Source organism: Drosophila ficusphila, unplaced genomic scaffold (genome assembly GCF_018152265.1).
Source record: "Drosophila ficusphila isolate 14025-0441.05 unplaced genomic scaffold, ASM1815226v1 contig_414, whole genome shotgun sequence".
Taxonomy (NCBI): domain Eukaryota; kingdom Metazoa; phylum Arthropoda; class Insecta; order Diptera; family Drosophilidae; genus Drosophila; species Drosophila ficusphila.
This window is the reverse complement of record NW_025064328.1, coordinates 8,776,439-8,793,044: the sequence shown is the minus strand read 5'-3', so window position 1 is coordinate 8,793,044 and position 16,606 is coordinate 8,776,439. Positions and strand designations below refer to the sequence as shown.

The 16,606-nt window shown below is 41.7% G+C and overlaps 3 protein-coding genes across 4 annotated transcripts; 2 read left to right on the top strand and 1 right to left on the bottom strand.

Annotated features, from left to right (window-relative positions):
* Positions 1 to 320: 320 nt before the first annotated feature.
* LOC108090475 (superoxide dismutase [Mn], mitochondrial) lies at positions 321 to 1,369 on the bottom strand. The gene is made up of 3 exons (XM_017189171.1): positions 1,307 to 1,369; positions 1,197 to 1,248; positions 321 to 1,047 (listed from the first exon to the last, which is right to left on the bottom strand). Exons 2-3 carry the CDS (start codon positions 1,229 to 1,231, stop codon positions 429 to 431), a joined length of 654 nt encoding a protein of 217 aa, XP_017044660.1. The 5' UTR covers positions 1,232 to 1,248; positions 1,307 to 1,369; the 3' UTR covers positions 321 to 428.
* A 310-nt stretch (positions 1,370 to 1,679) lies between these two features.
* Positions 1,680 to 3,093, top strand: LOC108090474 (actin-like protein 53D). Its single transcript, XM_017189170.1, has 2 exons — positions 1,680 to 1,802; positions 1,858 to 3,093. The coding sequence occupies exons 1-2, from the start codon at positions 1,715 to 1,717 to the stop codon at positions 3,015 to 3,017; spliced, it is 1,248 nt and encodes a 415-aa protein (XP_017044659.1). The 5' UTR covers positions 1,680 to 1,714; the 3' UTR covers positions 3,018 to 3,093.
* A 4,657-nt stretch (positions 3,094 to 7,750) lies between these two features.
* On the top strand, positions 7,751 to 15,877 carry LOC108090543 (phospholipid-transporting ATPase ABCA3-like). Of its 2 annotated transcripts, none has more exons than XM_017189278.1 (10): positions 7,751 to 8,267; positions 10,044 to 10,575; positions 10,633 to 12,036; positions 12,097 to 12,400; positions 12,465 to 12,826; positions 12,882 to 13,710; positions 14,011 to 14,161; positions 14,229 to 14,405; positions 14,887 to 15,567; positions 15,626 to 15,877. In XM_017189278.1, exons 1-10 carry the CDS (start codon positions 8,053 to 8,055, stop codon positions 15,804 to 15,806), a joined length of 4,836 nt encoding a protein of 1,611 aa, XP_017044767.1. In that variant the 5' UTR covers positions 7,751 to 8,052; the 3' UTR covers positions 15,807 to 15,877. The 2 variants fall into 2 exon arrangements, with proteins under 2 accessions (XP_017044767.1, XP_017044766.1); XM_017189277.2 differs by having other exon boundaries at positions 14,884 to 15,567.
* Positions 15,878 to 16,606: the final 729 nt, after the last annotated feature.

The window sequence follows — 16,606 nt, the reverse complement described above, 5'->3', positions numbered from 1 at the left end:
TAGCAATATACAAGTTCACTAAATAACTTTAAATCTGCTTTCCGCACAGCTTGCTTTACGCTGCTTGCCGACTAGACACCAAATCATATTTTATATACATAGGTTAATTGTAATTTTAAATAGAGGCTTGCCAAGAATTATAATTTCCTATAGCTTTTTGCGTAATCATGCGACATTCTAGTATACTAAATATAACTGATTTTTAAATTTAAAATCAAGTTTTTGATCAAAGATGATTGCAAGATTTTGGCTACCAACTAATATTCCTTTAAATAATATGGGCTCAAATAATTCATACAAATAATAATCTTTTCAACAAGTTAGTTGCAAGACTGGTACCAATTTATTATCTGCAACTAAGACTACAATTTGGATCTCAGATCCGCCGGTGCTTATAGATTACACATATATATGATGACTTCTGGTATTTAGCAGCTGAGCTTCTTGGCCTCCTGGAAACGGCAGGAGATGTCGTCCCAGTTGGCAATGTCCCAGATTGCCTCCACGTAGGAGGGTCGCACGTTCTTGTACTGCAGATAGTAGGCGTGCTCCCAGACGTCGATGCCGAAAAGTGGGATCAATCCGGTTGAGGCCTCCAAAGGATCCTGGTTGGGCAAGGCGGCCAGCTGCAGCTTTCCCGACTTCTTGTTGTAGCCCAGCCAACCCCAGCCAGACCCCTGGACCGCAACGGTCAACGTACTGAGCTCCTTCTTGAACTCCTCGAAGCTCTTCCACTGCGATTCGATGGCCTTCTTCAGTTCCTCGCTGGGCTGGCTCTTGTTCGGGGAGAGATTCTGCCAGAAGATGGTGTGATTGATGTGGCCGCCGCCATTGAATCGAAGGGCTGGGGCCAGCTGAATCAGCTTGGTGGTGTCGCTCTTCGACTTGGCCTCCTCCAACTGCTCCTCGGCAGCGTTCAGGTTGTTGACATAGGTCTGGTGGTGCTTTTGGTGGTGCAACTCCATGATCTCCCGGCAGATAATCGGCTCCAAAGCGGCATAATCGTAAGGAAGCTTTGGCAAAGTGTGCTTGCCACGTACTGCCAAACTGCAAGACATTCAGATTTAGTTAGGTTCTACATATGTGCACATATCCTCAAGATCAGGGTCGCCATTGTTATATGCTCTTTGTTGCTATTTATGTAACCAGCCGGCATCGATTTGGCCCTTTTCTACTTATTTTCACCTGCTACTCACCTCGCTGATTGGGTTATTCTACGCGCCACAAACATCTTATCGAATTGTTCAACTGCAAATTAAGTTTACTCCCTATCTGAGTTTTTAGATCCAAATAAAACAAAGCTTACGTTTTCGTTTTTTGCTTCGCCTTTTTGAACTATTTAATTCTTCTAGAGATGGGCGGGCAACTGAAAGTATCGAATGGACTATAACAGTCAGTGATGTAATTATAGTTCCCGCTTGGGATCATTTGTTGTTGAGATATAACTTATTGAAACTCAGCTATTATATTGTTATGCCTATTTAAAGTCGCTTGAATACATTAGAAAAATAATTGGTTTTGTTTTGTGATTTAAAAACAGAGTAAGTACATTTTCCACCTATCGATAGTGCCACTTCAAGTAATCGATAATTTCGCACACTTCTCGAAGCACGCCATCTAAAGGCGCCAACATTCAAATAACCCAGGAGTTGTACGTCTTTTGAAAAATACTCTGTCGGCAGTCACCCTTAAACACAAAAACATAGTACACAATATGTCGACATTTTACATACCTTCCCGTATCAATATCGATATAACCGACAAGCGTTCACAGTACATTCTCAACAAATATCTAGAAACCCGTAAGTCCTTTACTAAATAACCATTTCCAATGCAATGACTCATTTCCTTATCTAGCTCCTGGCGACATGAGCAGCGAGGATGACTCCAGACAAGCCGCTGTGGTTATTGACAACGGATCAGGAGTATGTAAGGCTGGATTCTCCACCAGGGACACTCCCCAGGTGGTCTTTCCCTCGATCGTGGGAAAACCCCGTCACCTAAACGTCCTGGTGGACTCCCTGATCGATGATAGTATCATTGGCGAGGCGGCGACCCGCAAAAGAGGAATGCTCACCCTAAGATATCCCATTGAGCACGGTGTGGTCAAAAACTGGGATGACATGGAGAAGATCTGGAAGTACACATATGAGCAGTTGCGGGCAGATCCAATGGACTATCCGGCTCTGCTTACGGAGGCGCCACTGAATCCCAAGATTAATCGGGAGAAGATGACGGAGATAATGTTCGAGACCTTTCGGGTGCCAGCACTGTACGTGGCCATTCAGGCCGTGCTTTCCCTCTATTCCACCGGACGCACAGTGGGCATTGTGGTCGACTCCGGGGATGGCGTTACCCACACAGTTCCGATCTACGAGGGATATGCCCTGCCCCACGCCTGCATTCGGGTGGATTTCGCTGGCAGGGATCTCACGGAATACCTCTGCAAGCTGCTCCTGGAGCGGGGTGTGAAGATGACAACTTCAGCAGAACGCGAAATCGTTCGGGACATTAAGGAGAAACTTTGCTATGTGTCCATGGATTGTGCCCGGGACTTGGAAATGGAAAAAGAACTGGAAGCGAATCTACGGGAAGAGGAGTATACTTATGAGCTGCCCGATGGCCAGTTGATCACTTTGGGCGCCGAGAGATTCCGCTGTCCGGAGGCCCTTTTCCAGCCCAGCTTGCTGGGTCAAGAGGTGATGGGCATCCACGAGGCCACCCATCACTCTATTGTCAACTGTGACATGGATCTGCGCAAGGATATGTACGGGAACATAGTGCTCTCCGGCGGAACAACCATGTTTCGGAACATTGAGCACAGATTCCTGCAGGAACTCACCAAAATGGCGCCCCTGTCCGTAAGGATTAAAATCAATGCCAGTCCCAGCCGCAGGTTCTCCGTTTGGACAGGTGGATCCGTGCTGGCTTCACTCACCAGCTTCCAAAATATGTGGATCGATGGCATGGAATACGACGAAGTTGGTTCGAGCATCGTCCATCGAAAGTGCTTCTGAGACCCATGAATGTTAGACTTTTAGTTGAGTTTATGATAGGCATTGTAAATATACATATTTTCTAGGTTTTAATTAATGTTGGAGTACGCATTTTTGAATTATGTATTTTCTATTTATTCTATTGGATTTTAATTGTTTCCCAAAATTCTCCATAATTTGTGTGTATATAAAATATGCTGTGATAGTGTCAGAGCAAGGGTTATCAGCATTGTGAACAGAAAATAATGTCTATGTACAACCAAAAACGTTTTTAACCTTGCGGTTTAATCTCTTGGTCCGTAACAAATTTGGTTGTAAATTTCATATTTCATTTGTTTTTTTTTAAAGGGATGAGGTATGAAAAGTGTAAAATCAAATACATTCCATACTTCTAAATACAGTTGTTACAGTTTACCTTGATTATTGATCGCCGATGAAAGGCTAAAAAGGGTCGGTAAAAATCTTGTTGTATTTTGGGGCATATTCATACCAATTATTAACTTAAATGAAAACTAATGTAATTATACAGATGGGGGAGACCCTATTTTATTTCACTGACCCGTCTTTCAAAATGTAATTTAGCTCATAATTTCATAAAATCTGATTTTGAATTGAACTGTATTTAAGTTAACAACTGCCATGTGCTTCCAATTTAAAGGTAACACGGCAGAGTACTGGAAATATGTTATTGCTATACCCTTACAGTGGTGAACAAAAGTCAGAAGTTTGCAACTCAGAGACGGAGACATTTCAGAACCTATTCTTGATAAGCACCACAATCGAAACCGATCTATACAACTACATTTGTCTTTTGGTTTCTCTGTCCGACAATCTGGTTCTATATAAACTTGTCTCTTGTTTTTAAAGCGTTCTTGCTGAAACTTTACCAAAAGTTGAATAGTTATTGCACCCAGTAAAAAAGTCGGAACGGGCCGGATAGGACGACTATCGAATAGCTCTTATAGGAGAGATCGAAAAATGAAGATCATAGAAAAGATCAAAAATCTTTATAAATTTAAGGGGCAACATAATAACATCGTTTTTTATCATCCGGTTTTTTTTGTATATAGAAAGTTCATAGAAAACTCGTTATAGCTTCGATGTTATTAGGCACCATGCAGTTTGCTCAACAGCAAGGTATTGGTTTCGACCATAGGTGTTTACAAGTTATTTATACAAAGATCGAATTGCTATATCGAACAGAATACCATAGAAAAATGAAAAAGAAAGTAAAATTTGTAAAAATTAATTATTTAGTACATTTGTTCGCTGACGTAATAAAGATCGAACTAAAAATAGGAACAAATCTTGATACTATAGATTTGTAATGACTGCAAGGGTATGTAAGCTTCGATCACTTATTGTTTTATGTATTATAGAAACAAATAAATATCGAACCAAATTATTGAATGTTAAACCGAAAAAAAGTAACTATGATTTTTCCATTATTGTGATTAAATAACAGCAAGATTCCCCAGAATAATTTTAATGAATTCCCCGACTTAATTATCTAATCGACAGAATAAAGTTCAAGACCTCTTTTGGTGCGCACATTGATAGCAAGAACGAATACATATTGCCAAATGCCGCCTCAAATTCTCAATAAAAATGCAATTATTAGCATCATAATACGCTGACAACTGCTGCATTTTGATTCTAATTAATTGCGAATTTATTAAGCCAAACGGCGCATACGAGAGTGTACGATTGCCACATCTCAGCGACAATCAAACACCACACAGTAACCTTAACTTCCTTCCAGTTGCACGTGCACCGGCGACAAGAGTTGCCGACAACAAAAGCCGACTTCCAACTCGCGAAGCGTTCACCTTCATAATCGTAATCATAATTGTCAAGCCCCATCATTTCGCAGTCAGCTGCACTTGAGGCCGAAGGCGCTTTTGTTTGAGCACTTCACTTGATTTCGATCACGGATCCAATCCGCAGAAAAGCTTGTTGCACACAAACAGCACAGCGCGTGCTTCTCGAGAAGCAGCTGCAAATGCAGCAGAGCCATGTGGATATAGCCTTAGCAAAAGCCCTTCTAAACGCATCTAAATGTTAATGTTTTACAGCTCAAGCACTTTAAGTATTACCTAATTATTTAACGACAATTTTAATTACTTCATGTTTTCCATTTTTACATTTTGACTGTTTGAAAGTGAGATAATTTAATGATGATTTGTATAAAATTGACTGCAAGCCTCAACTCAACAGCTTGTCCAAAAGTATGAAATTAAGGAAACATATATATCATACTACATACTCTATGTACTTATATTTCAGGGTTGGTCCAATTAGCAATGTCTGCTTAACCTTTGTAGACTTATTTTGTTATTTAACAACAGAATTGTTAAAATTTGTTTTTTATGCCCTTCAGCCTGTATTTTAGCATGTATGTCTTGAGTTAATGTATATGTGGATTTTCTAGTTGGGACAGTTTGCTTGGGATTTCACCACTATATTAATAACATCCAGGATTAAAGTGCTTAAAGTCTATTGCTAACAGATGCAGAACTGAGCAGCCACTCCATATTGTTGGTATTCTATGGGTTTGCTATTATTGTTCTTGTTTAAGAAGCAGGCTTCAGGATTAAGGTAGGTGACCATAATAATTTTTATGTATTCTAGTCTCACAGTTTTGAAGCTATCTTGCTGAAACTTTACCAAAGGTTGTGCAGTTATTGCACGCTGTATATAAGTCGAAACAGAAGACGATATAGGATAGCTCCCATAAGAAAGATTGAAAAAATATCGGGAAAAAAACATGTCAACATGTTTTTTCGATATTTGGTTTTTTAACTACTATTGAGTTTCGACTTTAATTTTATCAAAATTGGATTACTATATCATATTGCTGCCATAGGAAAGATCGAAAATTCTATAAATCACTAATGAAAACAAAATAATACCGTTGTTGTTTTTTATAAGTAAAAATTTTCTTGTTTGTTTTATTTATTTCACCCATAAAATTTAATTCGAGATTCATGAGTCCTTAAAAACACACCATCTGGAAGAAATCATGCCAATATGATAAACAGCAACAGCGAAGTAATTTTCTCCCGTTGTTTTTTCGATTTCTTGCATGGCAATTAAAAAATCGAACAACCATATCACATAGCTATAGTATGGAAAATCGTCGAATATATAGAAAATATATGGGCTTCGGTTCACCATGTTTTCATCTTGTCTTGGTTTTTCATTGTAATACAAAATTTATGTTCTGCATATTTTGATGGTGTTTTTAAACTAATCAAGCCATCTGGGCTGTTTTCAGTGGCAAACTATTACGCGATCGGCCAGGTGAGGCTGGATATTGAGATACATTCGTTTTGGCAGCTGCTTGAAAGGGTTTTTCATGCCGAACAGATATCTGTGTCATGTCGCTGGCGGTGACTGATTTGATTCTTTGTTGCTGACTTCTGGATCCAAGGTTGCGTAATTTTATCACCTCACTTTGCTCCTGCAGAAGAGCTACTGCAATTTAGTAAATTGTTTCCATTTGGTTACCTCATGGCTAACGCGGATTTCTGTATCACGGTTGGACCTTTCTTTTTCGTATATATTTATTTTTTATTAACCACCCGAACACAGATGAATTCAAATTCGTGGGGCTATAAATTAAAAATGGACATGAAGCACAGCATGGCAGTTAGTTGGGGCCTACGGAGATGGAGGAATCTTTGTGTCAGTTCGAGAGTCGCTGCTTCATGAGCTTGAAGTCGGATTTGGCCAGGTTAAAATGTCTCCGCATCGTCTGGGGTCTGGATGATGTCGCCGCAGTCGCTAATTTCATATGCATGCAATGGAGCGTGGTCTAATGCGATGTTGTTTGCCGCAGATGCATGTGCACGTTCGATAGCCTGCAGGTGATTCTTGCAGTTCCGAGGATAAGGGGCCTTTCCTTCTCCAGCCGCAAACCAAATACATACATATATTGCTTGTCTTATCTTCGATTGTCTGACTCAACTTTATGTTGCCTTAACTAAAAAATATTTAACATTTAATATTCAATATTTTCCGATTCCTTATTATAATAAATATGGTTTCTGTGACCTGGAAATGGAAGTCCTTGTAGCCCCAGGAAGTTTGAATGAAACTACAAGTGATGTTTAGCACCATTTGTTCGGTATTCAATGTGTTAAATGATAAAGTTCATTTAGTCGCCTAATTATTAAATTCAAGTTCAAGGTGCGGTGCAAAAAACCAACGTGGGGACTTTCTGTAAATGAGTAGTTTTCGTACACTGGGTACACTACCGGAATGATCGTAGCAAGACACTACAATATCATCTAGTGCTGATATGTACAAATGTACTTGGGTGCATTAGAAATATAAGGTGAGAATGCCAAATAAATATGAATATCCTAGAATTATTTGAAATATGAGGTGTGGCGTGGCCTTCGCTCGGAACTATGGATGCCAAGTAAGGGTTTGCACGAAGATTAAATTAGCAGGAGGTCACTTCCGCCAACGACGAAAAGGTTGAGATAGAGATGAACAGTCAGAGTTTTTTCATTCAGACAACATAATCTAAACACAAGAAAATTTCTTTTTTGAAATATCAAATATGTTTTTCTACACTTGCTACCAAACGTTTGTTGCTGAGCAAAAGAAATGAGTAGGCAAACTAAAAAGTTAATCTGTAAGCAAAATAATTTTTATTTTAAACATCGATAAGGGATCGATATTTTCCGCCAAAAACTTCAAGCACATCGATTTCTGCGAGCATAAAAAATCATCCACCTCTAATGTAAGGTTATGCGTAAAACACGAGTATCGCCGCTTAGTAAAGAACGCGCCGTTAAAAATTCTCGTTATTTTCGGTTCGACGACGTTATATTATTTCAGTGCCGGTATAATATGTGATAAAAGGATACTCCCAAGTCGATACTTATTCAGAACGTGCTTAGTGTTGTGAGAGGCTACTAATGTGTAGCGGGTCGCAAATGATACAAACAGACGATCAGCATAAACATAAATAAAATATTTTCATTATCTGTTACACAGTTACTAATTCAATAGATACTTTATTACGTTAACTGTTACGTACGAAATGACCAATATGACAATCTGGAATAAGTTTATGCTTTTATTGTGGAAGAACCTTATCATCCAATGGAACCATAAGTGGAAAACTATCTTAGAACTGGTGTCGCCAATTTTTTTTGCCCTGATCTTCGTTGTACTCCGTTATGCGATCCCAACGAGTTCGGTTAGTCTCCACATTGACGACATTGGGTACAATATTGTAGATTTTTCTAACAAAGAGTAAGTTTTTCCTAGGATAATTTAAATAATTTTTTTAATTTATTTGAATTTAACCACCCCGCAATAAATTTAGGTGGCTTAGATGGCTTGTCGATTTGATATTTCTTTGCTATTATTTTGATTACAAAAATTGTTGATTTTTTACTGATAAAGGTTTATATCAAAATAAGTTCGAAAATAAAAACAAAAACAACAAGAAAGGAAGCTAGATTCGGCAAGCCGAAGCTTATACAACCTTGCAGTCTTCAAAAATGTCGAACAAAATACATAACGGCTAAACACCATCGAAGCTATGACGATTTTTCTATTAATTTTCCATATTTTCGACTATTGGTCATATAGCAGCAATATGATATAGTCATTCAATTTTGATGAAATTTAATGTGTAATTCAATAGTCGTTAGAAAAAATTATTCCAAAAATCATGATTGTCTAAAGAAAAACCACGACTTTATTTTGAAAATCATGCTCGGGGGATTTATAAGAACGACGTTATATTCTTGTACCATTATTTACAAATACATATATTTTATGATCTCTCCTATGGCAGCTATATGATAGAGTTATCCGATTTTGATAAAATTTAATCCGAAATTCAATAGTAGTTAGAAAACGCCATCTGGAAGAAATCAAGTCGATCTGATCAAAACGGCGTAGGAATTTTTTATTTCATTGTCCCGTATGGAAGCTATGCGATATAGTCTGCGGATCCGGCCCGTTCCGACTTATATACTGCGTGCAATAACTAAACAAACTTTTGGGAAAGTTTCAGCCAGATAGCTTTAAAACTAAGAGACTAGTTTGCGTAGAAACGGACAGGAGGACAGACCGACAGACGAACAGACTTACAGACGTATTCAGGGGCGGATACAGGTGTCTGCCTGGGGGGGCGATCAAAATTTTTTTTTAAACAATGCAAGTAGCAGGTGGCAAATAATCAAAAATTATACGCAGTTTTATTCAAAACACTCTGTACAAATAAATTAATTAATTTTAATCTAAATGGCGAATTCCATTATTCTTTTCCCTCTTTTTAAAAACTTTTCTATAACTCTCTCGATGTGAATACTGATTTCGGAATGCGTATGTAGCAATGCTAGGCTAGTTAGTCTTAGGAGGAGCGATAGACAAGGGAAGAAGTAGGGCAAGGAAGGACTGGCGACACGCTGTAACACGCAGGTTTCCGAAGTTCACGCCAGTGAAGCACCTTTTTCAGAAGCTGAGGGGGGCGATCGCCCCTATCGCCCCCCCTGTATCCGCCACTGGACGTATTTGGATTCTGATCGTGATCTTATCGAGAATAAAAATACTTTATGGGGTCTGAGGTGTCTCCTTCACTGCGTTGCAAACTTCTGGCTTTATACTTTTTGTTCTGCAAGGGTAAAAAAATTAATAGAGTGGGTTTGCCGCAATAGCCGACCAACTAAAATTAAGGCTAATATTGAAAAGCCATATAATAATCGTAAAATACCACGCAAGTGGGAAGCTCTCATCTAAATTTATTTATAGAAGCCTTCAAATATGTAAACATAATTAACTTGAAAACTATAGTACAGCCCATCTGAGATGATTGTGAGTATAGGAAGGCAACGACAAAAATGTTTGTTGTCTCCTTTTTTAGATTTCAGTTTAATTACGAGGCTATACAAGTTCTTACCCTGTTTTTAGAATGGTTAACCACAGGTCAACTTTTTTTTTTTAAAAGCAAATAAATTATCTCTTATAGACTACTAGGTTTATGTAAGCTTTAACATTCATAAAAACATATATAATTAGTTTTAGAGAGGGTTGGAGGCTCGAAGTCTTCAACTTACCCGTGTACTATTCACCTGCGAATGATGTATTGGATACATTTCTCGGCGACAATTTGTACAATATCACCCTCATCGCATCGAAAAACGCCGTTCAACTGGAATCGGATGTGATCCAAAACAAGGCCCTAGCCGGCATTCAGTTCGATGATGCTTGGGCCAATCTTACGGACAGAATTCCAGATGATTTTCGCTTTGCTCTTCGATTTCCATCAGAACCCAATTATTGGCGTACAAACGAACTGTTTCCCACAATTGATCTCAGGGGACCCAACCATGGCAATCCGAGGTATTTTGAACAGGGATTCCTGGCTTTGCAACACTCCCTTTCCATGGCCTTCATACGGGACAAAGGCTACATCGATGACATGCCGACACATATGCAGTACTATCCTTATCCCACCTACACAAACGACAATTTTATCACCTGGTTGACTCTGTTGCTTCCGTGTTTCATCGTGCTGAACTTCACTTACCACTACATGGGTATGATTAAGGTAAGCAGTGGCTATATCCGGATTGAAGGTTTTACACCACAATACTTTGAATTTCAGTTTATCGTCGCAGAGAAGGAGAAACAACTCAAGGAGATTATGAAGGTCCTAGGATTGGGGAACTGGCTTCAGTGGACTGCTTGGTTTGTCAAGTTCCAAATACCGCTTACCTTATCAGCCATTTTCATCACCGCAATTCTCAAGATCGACACGAAAAATGGCGCCATTTTGCCAAATACTGATCCAACCGCACTGCTCTTTTTTCTTGTCGTATACTTCATTGCGAACACCTGTTTCTGCTTCATGGTGAGCTCCATGTTCTCGAAAGCCCGCAGAGCAACCACTGTCATGGCCTTGGTAAGCATCCTTGCGCTCATACCGTACTTCTGCACATTTCATAACGCCAGCCTGTGCCCTAAAGTGGTGTGGAGCTTAGTTCCGAACTCGGCCCTGGGACTTGGCTTTAAAGTGATCGTGAACTTCGAGGAGGTTGGCGATGGTCTGCAGTGGAGAAGTATGTTCACACCCGCTTCCGAGGGCAATCCCCTGACCATGGGCGTCGTTATAATTACGATGATGGTCTCCAGTGTAGCCTGCATGATCATTTGCTTGTATGTGGAGAAGGCCATGCCGGGAGGCATTGAAGATCTGCGCCCCTGGTATCTTTCATTTACCCAGACAGGCGGGAATACCGAAGGACAACTCGCGGAGGTGGAGACCGTGCGGCTGAAGCAACTGGATCCCTCTTCTTTTGAAGCGGTTTCGGAAAACAAGCAAATCGGGCTGAAGATCACCAACCTCACGAAGCGCTTCGACGACAAAACGGCGGTCAAGGGCTTATCCATGAACCTGTACCAGGACGAGATCACGGTCTTGCTGGGGCACAATGGAGCCGGCAAGAGCACCACCATATCAATTTTGACGGGAGCGATTCCGGCGACAAGAGGCAATGCCATCATAAACGGCAGTGATATTACCAAAAACGCCGAGGAGGCGCGCCGGTCTATAGGAATCTGTCCACAGCAAACTGTTCTCTTCGACGAGATGAGTGCGTCGAACCACATTCGATTCTTCAGCCGGATCAAGGGACTCCGCGGAGAGGCCGTGGAGATGGAGGTCACGAAGTACCTAAGCATGATCGGGCTGGAGCACAAGGGGGATGTGGTCTCGTCTAAACTGTCTGACGAAATGAAGCGCAAGCTGTCCGTCTGCTGTGCCCTGTGCGGCGGCTCGAAGGTGGTGCTGTTGGACGCACCGAGCTCCGGGATGGATCCGTCCGCCAGGCGGCAGGTCTGGGATCTCCTCCAGAAAGAGAAGTTCGGACGCACCCTGCTGTTGACCACGCATTTGATGGACGAGGCCGATGTGCTGGCTGATCGCATTGCTATCATGTGCGACGGTGAGCTTCAGTGCCACGGCACCTCCTTATTTCTAAAGAAGCGATTTGGCTCAGGATACCAACTGGTGAGTGTTGACCCGGCCCAAAGTAGTGGGGCATAGTTAATTTACTTCTGAACCTTGCAGACCATTGCTAAGCGCAAGGACTGCAGCACGAACGAGGTGACGGCCCTGCTGAACAAGTACATTCCGGGTCTGAGGCCGGAGCGCGACAATGAGACCGAGCTGTCGTACCAACTGCCGGATAGCCTGTCCCCGAGGTTCGAGGAGATGTTCAGCCAGCTGGAGGAGCGTTCAGAGGAACTGCACTTGAACGGCTTCGGCGTCAAATTCAGCACGCTGGAGGAGGTGTTCTTGAAGGTGGGCGTCGATAATGAAAGCACAGAAAATGATAAGAACCCAAGCGGAATGATGAACGGGAAGGAACAGCGTAAGCACGGTTTGATCTGGACCTCGTACCTTTAACTTGAATAAGCTCAATTTACTGATTTTAGCCCACGATATCTTTGAGGACAGTCTGCAGCCGCTACAAGGACTACAGCTTCTGTTAAATCAATGCAAGGCCATGTTCTTGAAAAAGGGATTATACACTTGGCGGAAAAAATATCTCTTGTTCGTTACACACGTCATTCTGTTGATCTTCCTGGTAACCTCTTTCCTGAACATCCTCCCGACCTACGATCAGAGTCCCATGACAATATCGTTAGCCCAATATCCCTCCACTGTGAGTGTTGTGGATATTTCTGAAGTAGGAAGCCACTCATTGGAATACAAGATGGGCCAGGAGTACGCTAATCTGGTTAATTCGTATGGCGGCGACCACAAAGTGGAGTTGACGGGCACTAAAAATTTTAAAGTAGGTAGATATCCTGACGCTCGGCTTTTTAATATCTTATATTCTTTTCTTTTAGGACTACATTTTAGGGATTGGAGATGCAAAACAGACGGGGATCAACCCGCGCTACCTCGTGGGCGTTTCTATTTCATACTATGGTATCGCTGCCAGGCTAAATAACCAGGCTTATCACGCGGCTCCTTTAAGCCTCAACTTGGCTCATAACGCTTTGGCCAGGGCGGCAGTCCATCGACCTGTTCGTATCGAAGTTACTAACGCGCCTCTGCATTATTCCAAACCCTCTAAAGATGGATTTGGTCAACTGAGAGAATGGTATCAGAGAAATTACCTCTCGTACAGTCTGTGCCTTGGCATGCTCTTTGTGTGCTCGATATACGTCGTGCTTCCGATTGAGGAGCGCAGGTCCAACGCTAAGTTGCTGCAATTTGTCGGTGGTGTGAAAGCATGGATCTTCTGGTTGACACAGTTTGCTAGTGATTTTGCCATCCATTTAATAACATGCCTAATTGTGTTCATCCCAATCCTTTTCTTACTGGAACCGGGATATTTGGCTCTTAGTGAGCTGGGCATCTTATTCATAGTGCTGATTATCTTTGGTTTTTCGGTTATACCGTTTATCTACCTAATGTCGTTTTTCGTAAAAAATACGCCTACAGTTTTTATTTGGAATGCTTTGCTTTTTGTTTTTACCCTTATTGGCTATACAGCAGCGGCAATGAACGAATTTAAAATACATTTTGTGTTCAAATTGCTGTTCAGTTTGTTCCCCCAGATATCCATATTAGGGGGTGTATCCAATGTTTTTTTCGTCAGGTTTTTTGGGAAACAAAAGTGTACTAGTGTTGATGGAGATACAAGCTGCAACTCGGAACCTTTTTATGAAAGTGAGTAAAAAGTATGAAGACTTATACTTTTGCAGTGGGTATTTCAGTCAGAAGTTTGTAATATAGCGGAGAAGACACTTCCGACTTCATATAAATATTATCCATCTGTGGGGATTTATAATTTTATCGCTCTGAAAGTGTTGTTACTATAGATTTGTCTAGTCGTTAAAAAAATGTAACTTCTATCTGTTATACCCTCCTCACTACAAGGGAATAGAGTTCACTTTTCTGTTTAAGTCAACGATATAAATGAAATGTAATGTACCATAATATTTATATTAACTATGTTTCAATTTCCAGATTCTAATTTGTTATTAACGTGGGAAAGTCCTGGAGTACTATCGGAATTGGTCTCCATGATTTGCAGCGGCGTATTTTTCTTTTTCATCACTTTATTGTTGGAGAGTCGGGTGATCCAGACGCTGATGTTTAAAATGCGGCAAAATCTTAAGTAAGAAAATAGTTGGCGCTTGGGTTAATGTTCCTCCTTTTCACACAAACGCGTATTTCTGTATTAGAAAAACAGCTCTGCCGCCCCCAGAAGGTCACTTGGAGGAAGACGTGGATCGGGAGCGAAGTCGCATCCTTTGCTTAACCCAGGACGAGGTGGCATCCAAGAAGCTGGTGATGGATAGACTCACAAAGAACTACGGCAAATTCCTTGCTGTTAATCAGGTGTCGTTTTGCCTAAACGGGTAAGGTTTAAAACTAGTTATGTGCTTAGAAATGTTTTTAAAAGTAGAAATATTGGATTGCAGTTATACAGCAAGCAAGTTCAATGAATTCTGAGTTTAAAACACATTGCAAAATACTTTAAATACCCTTGCATTTCAGGTGTTTTCAATTAGGTGAAAGAGACACGTTTATACCCCATGTAATTCTGTCTGTCTGTATATTTCGACGCAAACTAGTACCTTAGTTTTAAAGCTATCTGGCTGAAACTTTACCAAAAGCCTTCAAGTTACTGCAGTTACTCTACCAATGCTCATTATGTATAGTTGTTATTTAGTGGTAATAGTTTTCTAGTTTTCTGAAAAAGTCATAGACTTAAGTTCTAACTGAAAGGGTATATTTGCTTCGGCGCACCTGAGCTAGCTTCCCTTCTTGCTATAGTCTAAAATATATCAAAGACCCTAAAACTGTCCTCATAATTCTCCTTCCTTTGCCACTCAGTAGCGCCGAATGCTTTGGATTGCTTGGAGCGAACGGAGCCGGAAAAACGACCACGCTCAAGGTGATGACTGGCGAAGAGCGGATCAGTTCGGGGACCGTCCACGTCCAGGGTAAGGCCGTTGGGTGGAACATGAGCGGGATCTACCAGGTGATCGGCTACTGTCCACAGTTCGACGCGCTACCAGAAGCTCTTACGGGTCGGGAGGTGCTGAGAATTTTCTGCCTGCTTGGCGGAGTGCGGAGTGCGAGCATCAGGCAGGTTTCCGAGGACCTCGCCAGGTCCTTGGGCTTCTCGATGCACCTTGACGAGCGAACGGAGTCCTACAGTGCTGCAAACAAGAGAAAGCTGAGCACGGCCATCGCCGTGGTGGGAAGTTCCTCGGTGGTTCTCCTGGACGAACCCTCATCCGGCCTGGATCCGGCGGCAAGGCGCCAGCTGTGGAACGTGGTCAGCCGCATCCGCGACTCCGGCAAGTCCATCATATTGAGCTCCCACAACATGGAGGAGGGTGAGGCGCTCTGCACCCGACTGGCCATTATGGGGAACGGCAAATTCCTCTGCCTCGGGTCCACGCAGCACCTAAAGAGCAAGTTCTCCAAGGGCCTGATCCTTAAGATCAAGGTGAAGGAAACCAATGCCGTCATAGAATTCATTAGGAGCCATTATCCGCATTCCGTTCTCAGGTGGGTGAAATATTTATTTTGATGGCCTTGTTGTGGTAACTTATCGTTTGTCGCATAGGTATTCTACCCTGGGTCTTTTGACATTCGTCATTCCTCTGAACGAGGCCAAATGGTCGGGTCTGTTCGTGGTGATGGAGGAGAATCGTGTCCGGCTGGGTGTGGAGGAGTACTCGGTCAGCCAGACTTCGCTGGAGGATATCTACTTGGATTTGCTGGAAACCAACAGGGATCAACAATAAGTTGAACTTATATATGATTTGTTCTCTGTTCATTCTTTTTTACTTGTTTTTTTATTTTAAATAAAAAATGTATGTCCTATATAATTTGTTGATTCTTTTGAACTTTTCAGTGGCAAACTATTGCGCGATCTGGATTTCGAGATGCATTCAGTTTGACAGCCGCTTGAAAGGGTTTTTCAACCCAAACAGATATCTGTGCCAAGTCGTTGGCTGCGGTGACTGATTCGATTTTTTATGGCTGACTTCTGACTCCAAGGTTTCGTAATTTGATCACCTCACTTCGCTCCTTCGGAAGAGCTACTGCAATTTAGTAAATTGTTTCCACTTGGTTACCTCATGGCTAACGTGGATTTCTGTATCACGGTTGGGCCTTCTTTTCTCGTATCTATTTATTTTTTATTAAACACCCGAACACAGAAGAATTCAAATTCGTGGGGCTATAAATTAAAAAGGGACATGAAGCACAGCATGGCGAGTGGGTGGGGGCAGCCAAGGGAGTGGAGGCTTCATTGTGTCATTTCGAGAGTCGCTGCTTCATGAGCTTGTAGTCGGATTTGGCCAGGTTGAGATGTCTCCGCATCGTCTGGGTCTTGGATGATGTCGCCGCAGTCGCTAATTTTATATGCATGCAATGGAGCGTGGTCTAATGCGATGTTGTTTGCCGCAGATGCATGTGCACGTTCGATAGTCCGGAGGAGATACTTGCAGTTCCCAGGGTGAGGGGCTTCTCCTTCTCCGGCCGCAAACCAAAATAAATAGCTCGTTTTGGTCACCCAGCCCCAGCCATGCAGCTTATTGAA

Bases quoted from the DNA above. Each gene is read 5' to 3' on its own strand.
- LOC108090543 (XM_017189277.2), top strand. From the start codon at position 8,053: ATGACCAATATGACAATCTGGAATAAGTTTATGCTTTTATTGTGGAAG. The intron at 10,576-10,632 runs GTAAGCAGTGGC...TTTGAATTTCAG, and splicing joins ACTACATGGGTATGATTAAG to TTTATCGTCGCAGAGAAGGA. The intron at 14,162-14,228 runs GTAAGAAAATAG...TTTCTGTATTAG, and splicing joins AAAATGCGGCAAAATCTTAA to AAAAACAGCTCTGCCGCCCC.
- LOC108090474 (XM_017189170.1), top strand. From the start codon at position 1,715: ATGTCGACATTTTACATACCTTCCCGTATCAATATCGATATAACCGAC. The intron at 1,803-1,857 runs GTAAGTCCTTTA...TTCCTTATCTAG, and splicing joins CAACAAATATCTAGAAACCC to CTCCTGGCGACATGAGCAGC.
- LOC108090475 (XM_017189171.1), bottom strand. From the start codon at position 1,231: ATGTTTGTGGCGCGTAGAATAACCCAATCAGCGAG. The intron at 1,048-1,196 runs GTGAGTAGCAGG...AATGTCTTGCAG, and splicing joins AGAATAACCCAATCAGCGAG to TTTGGCAGTACGTGGCAAGC.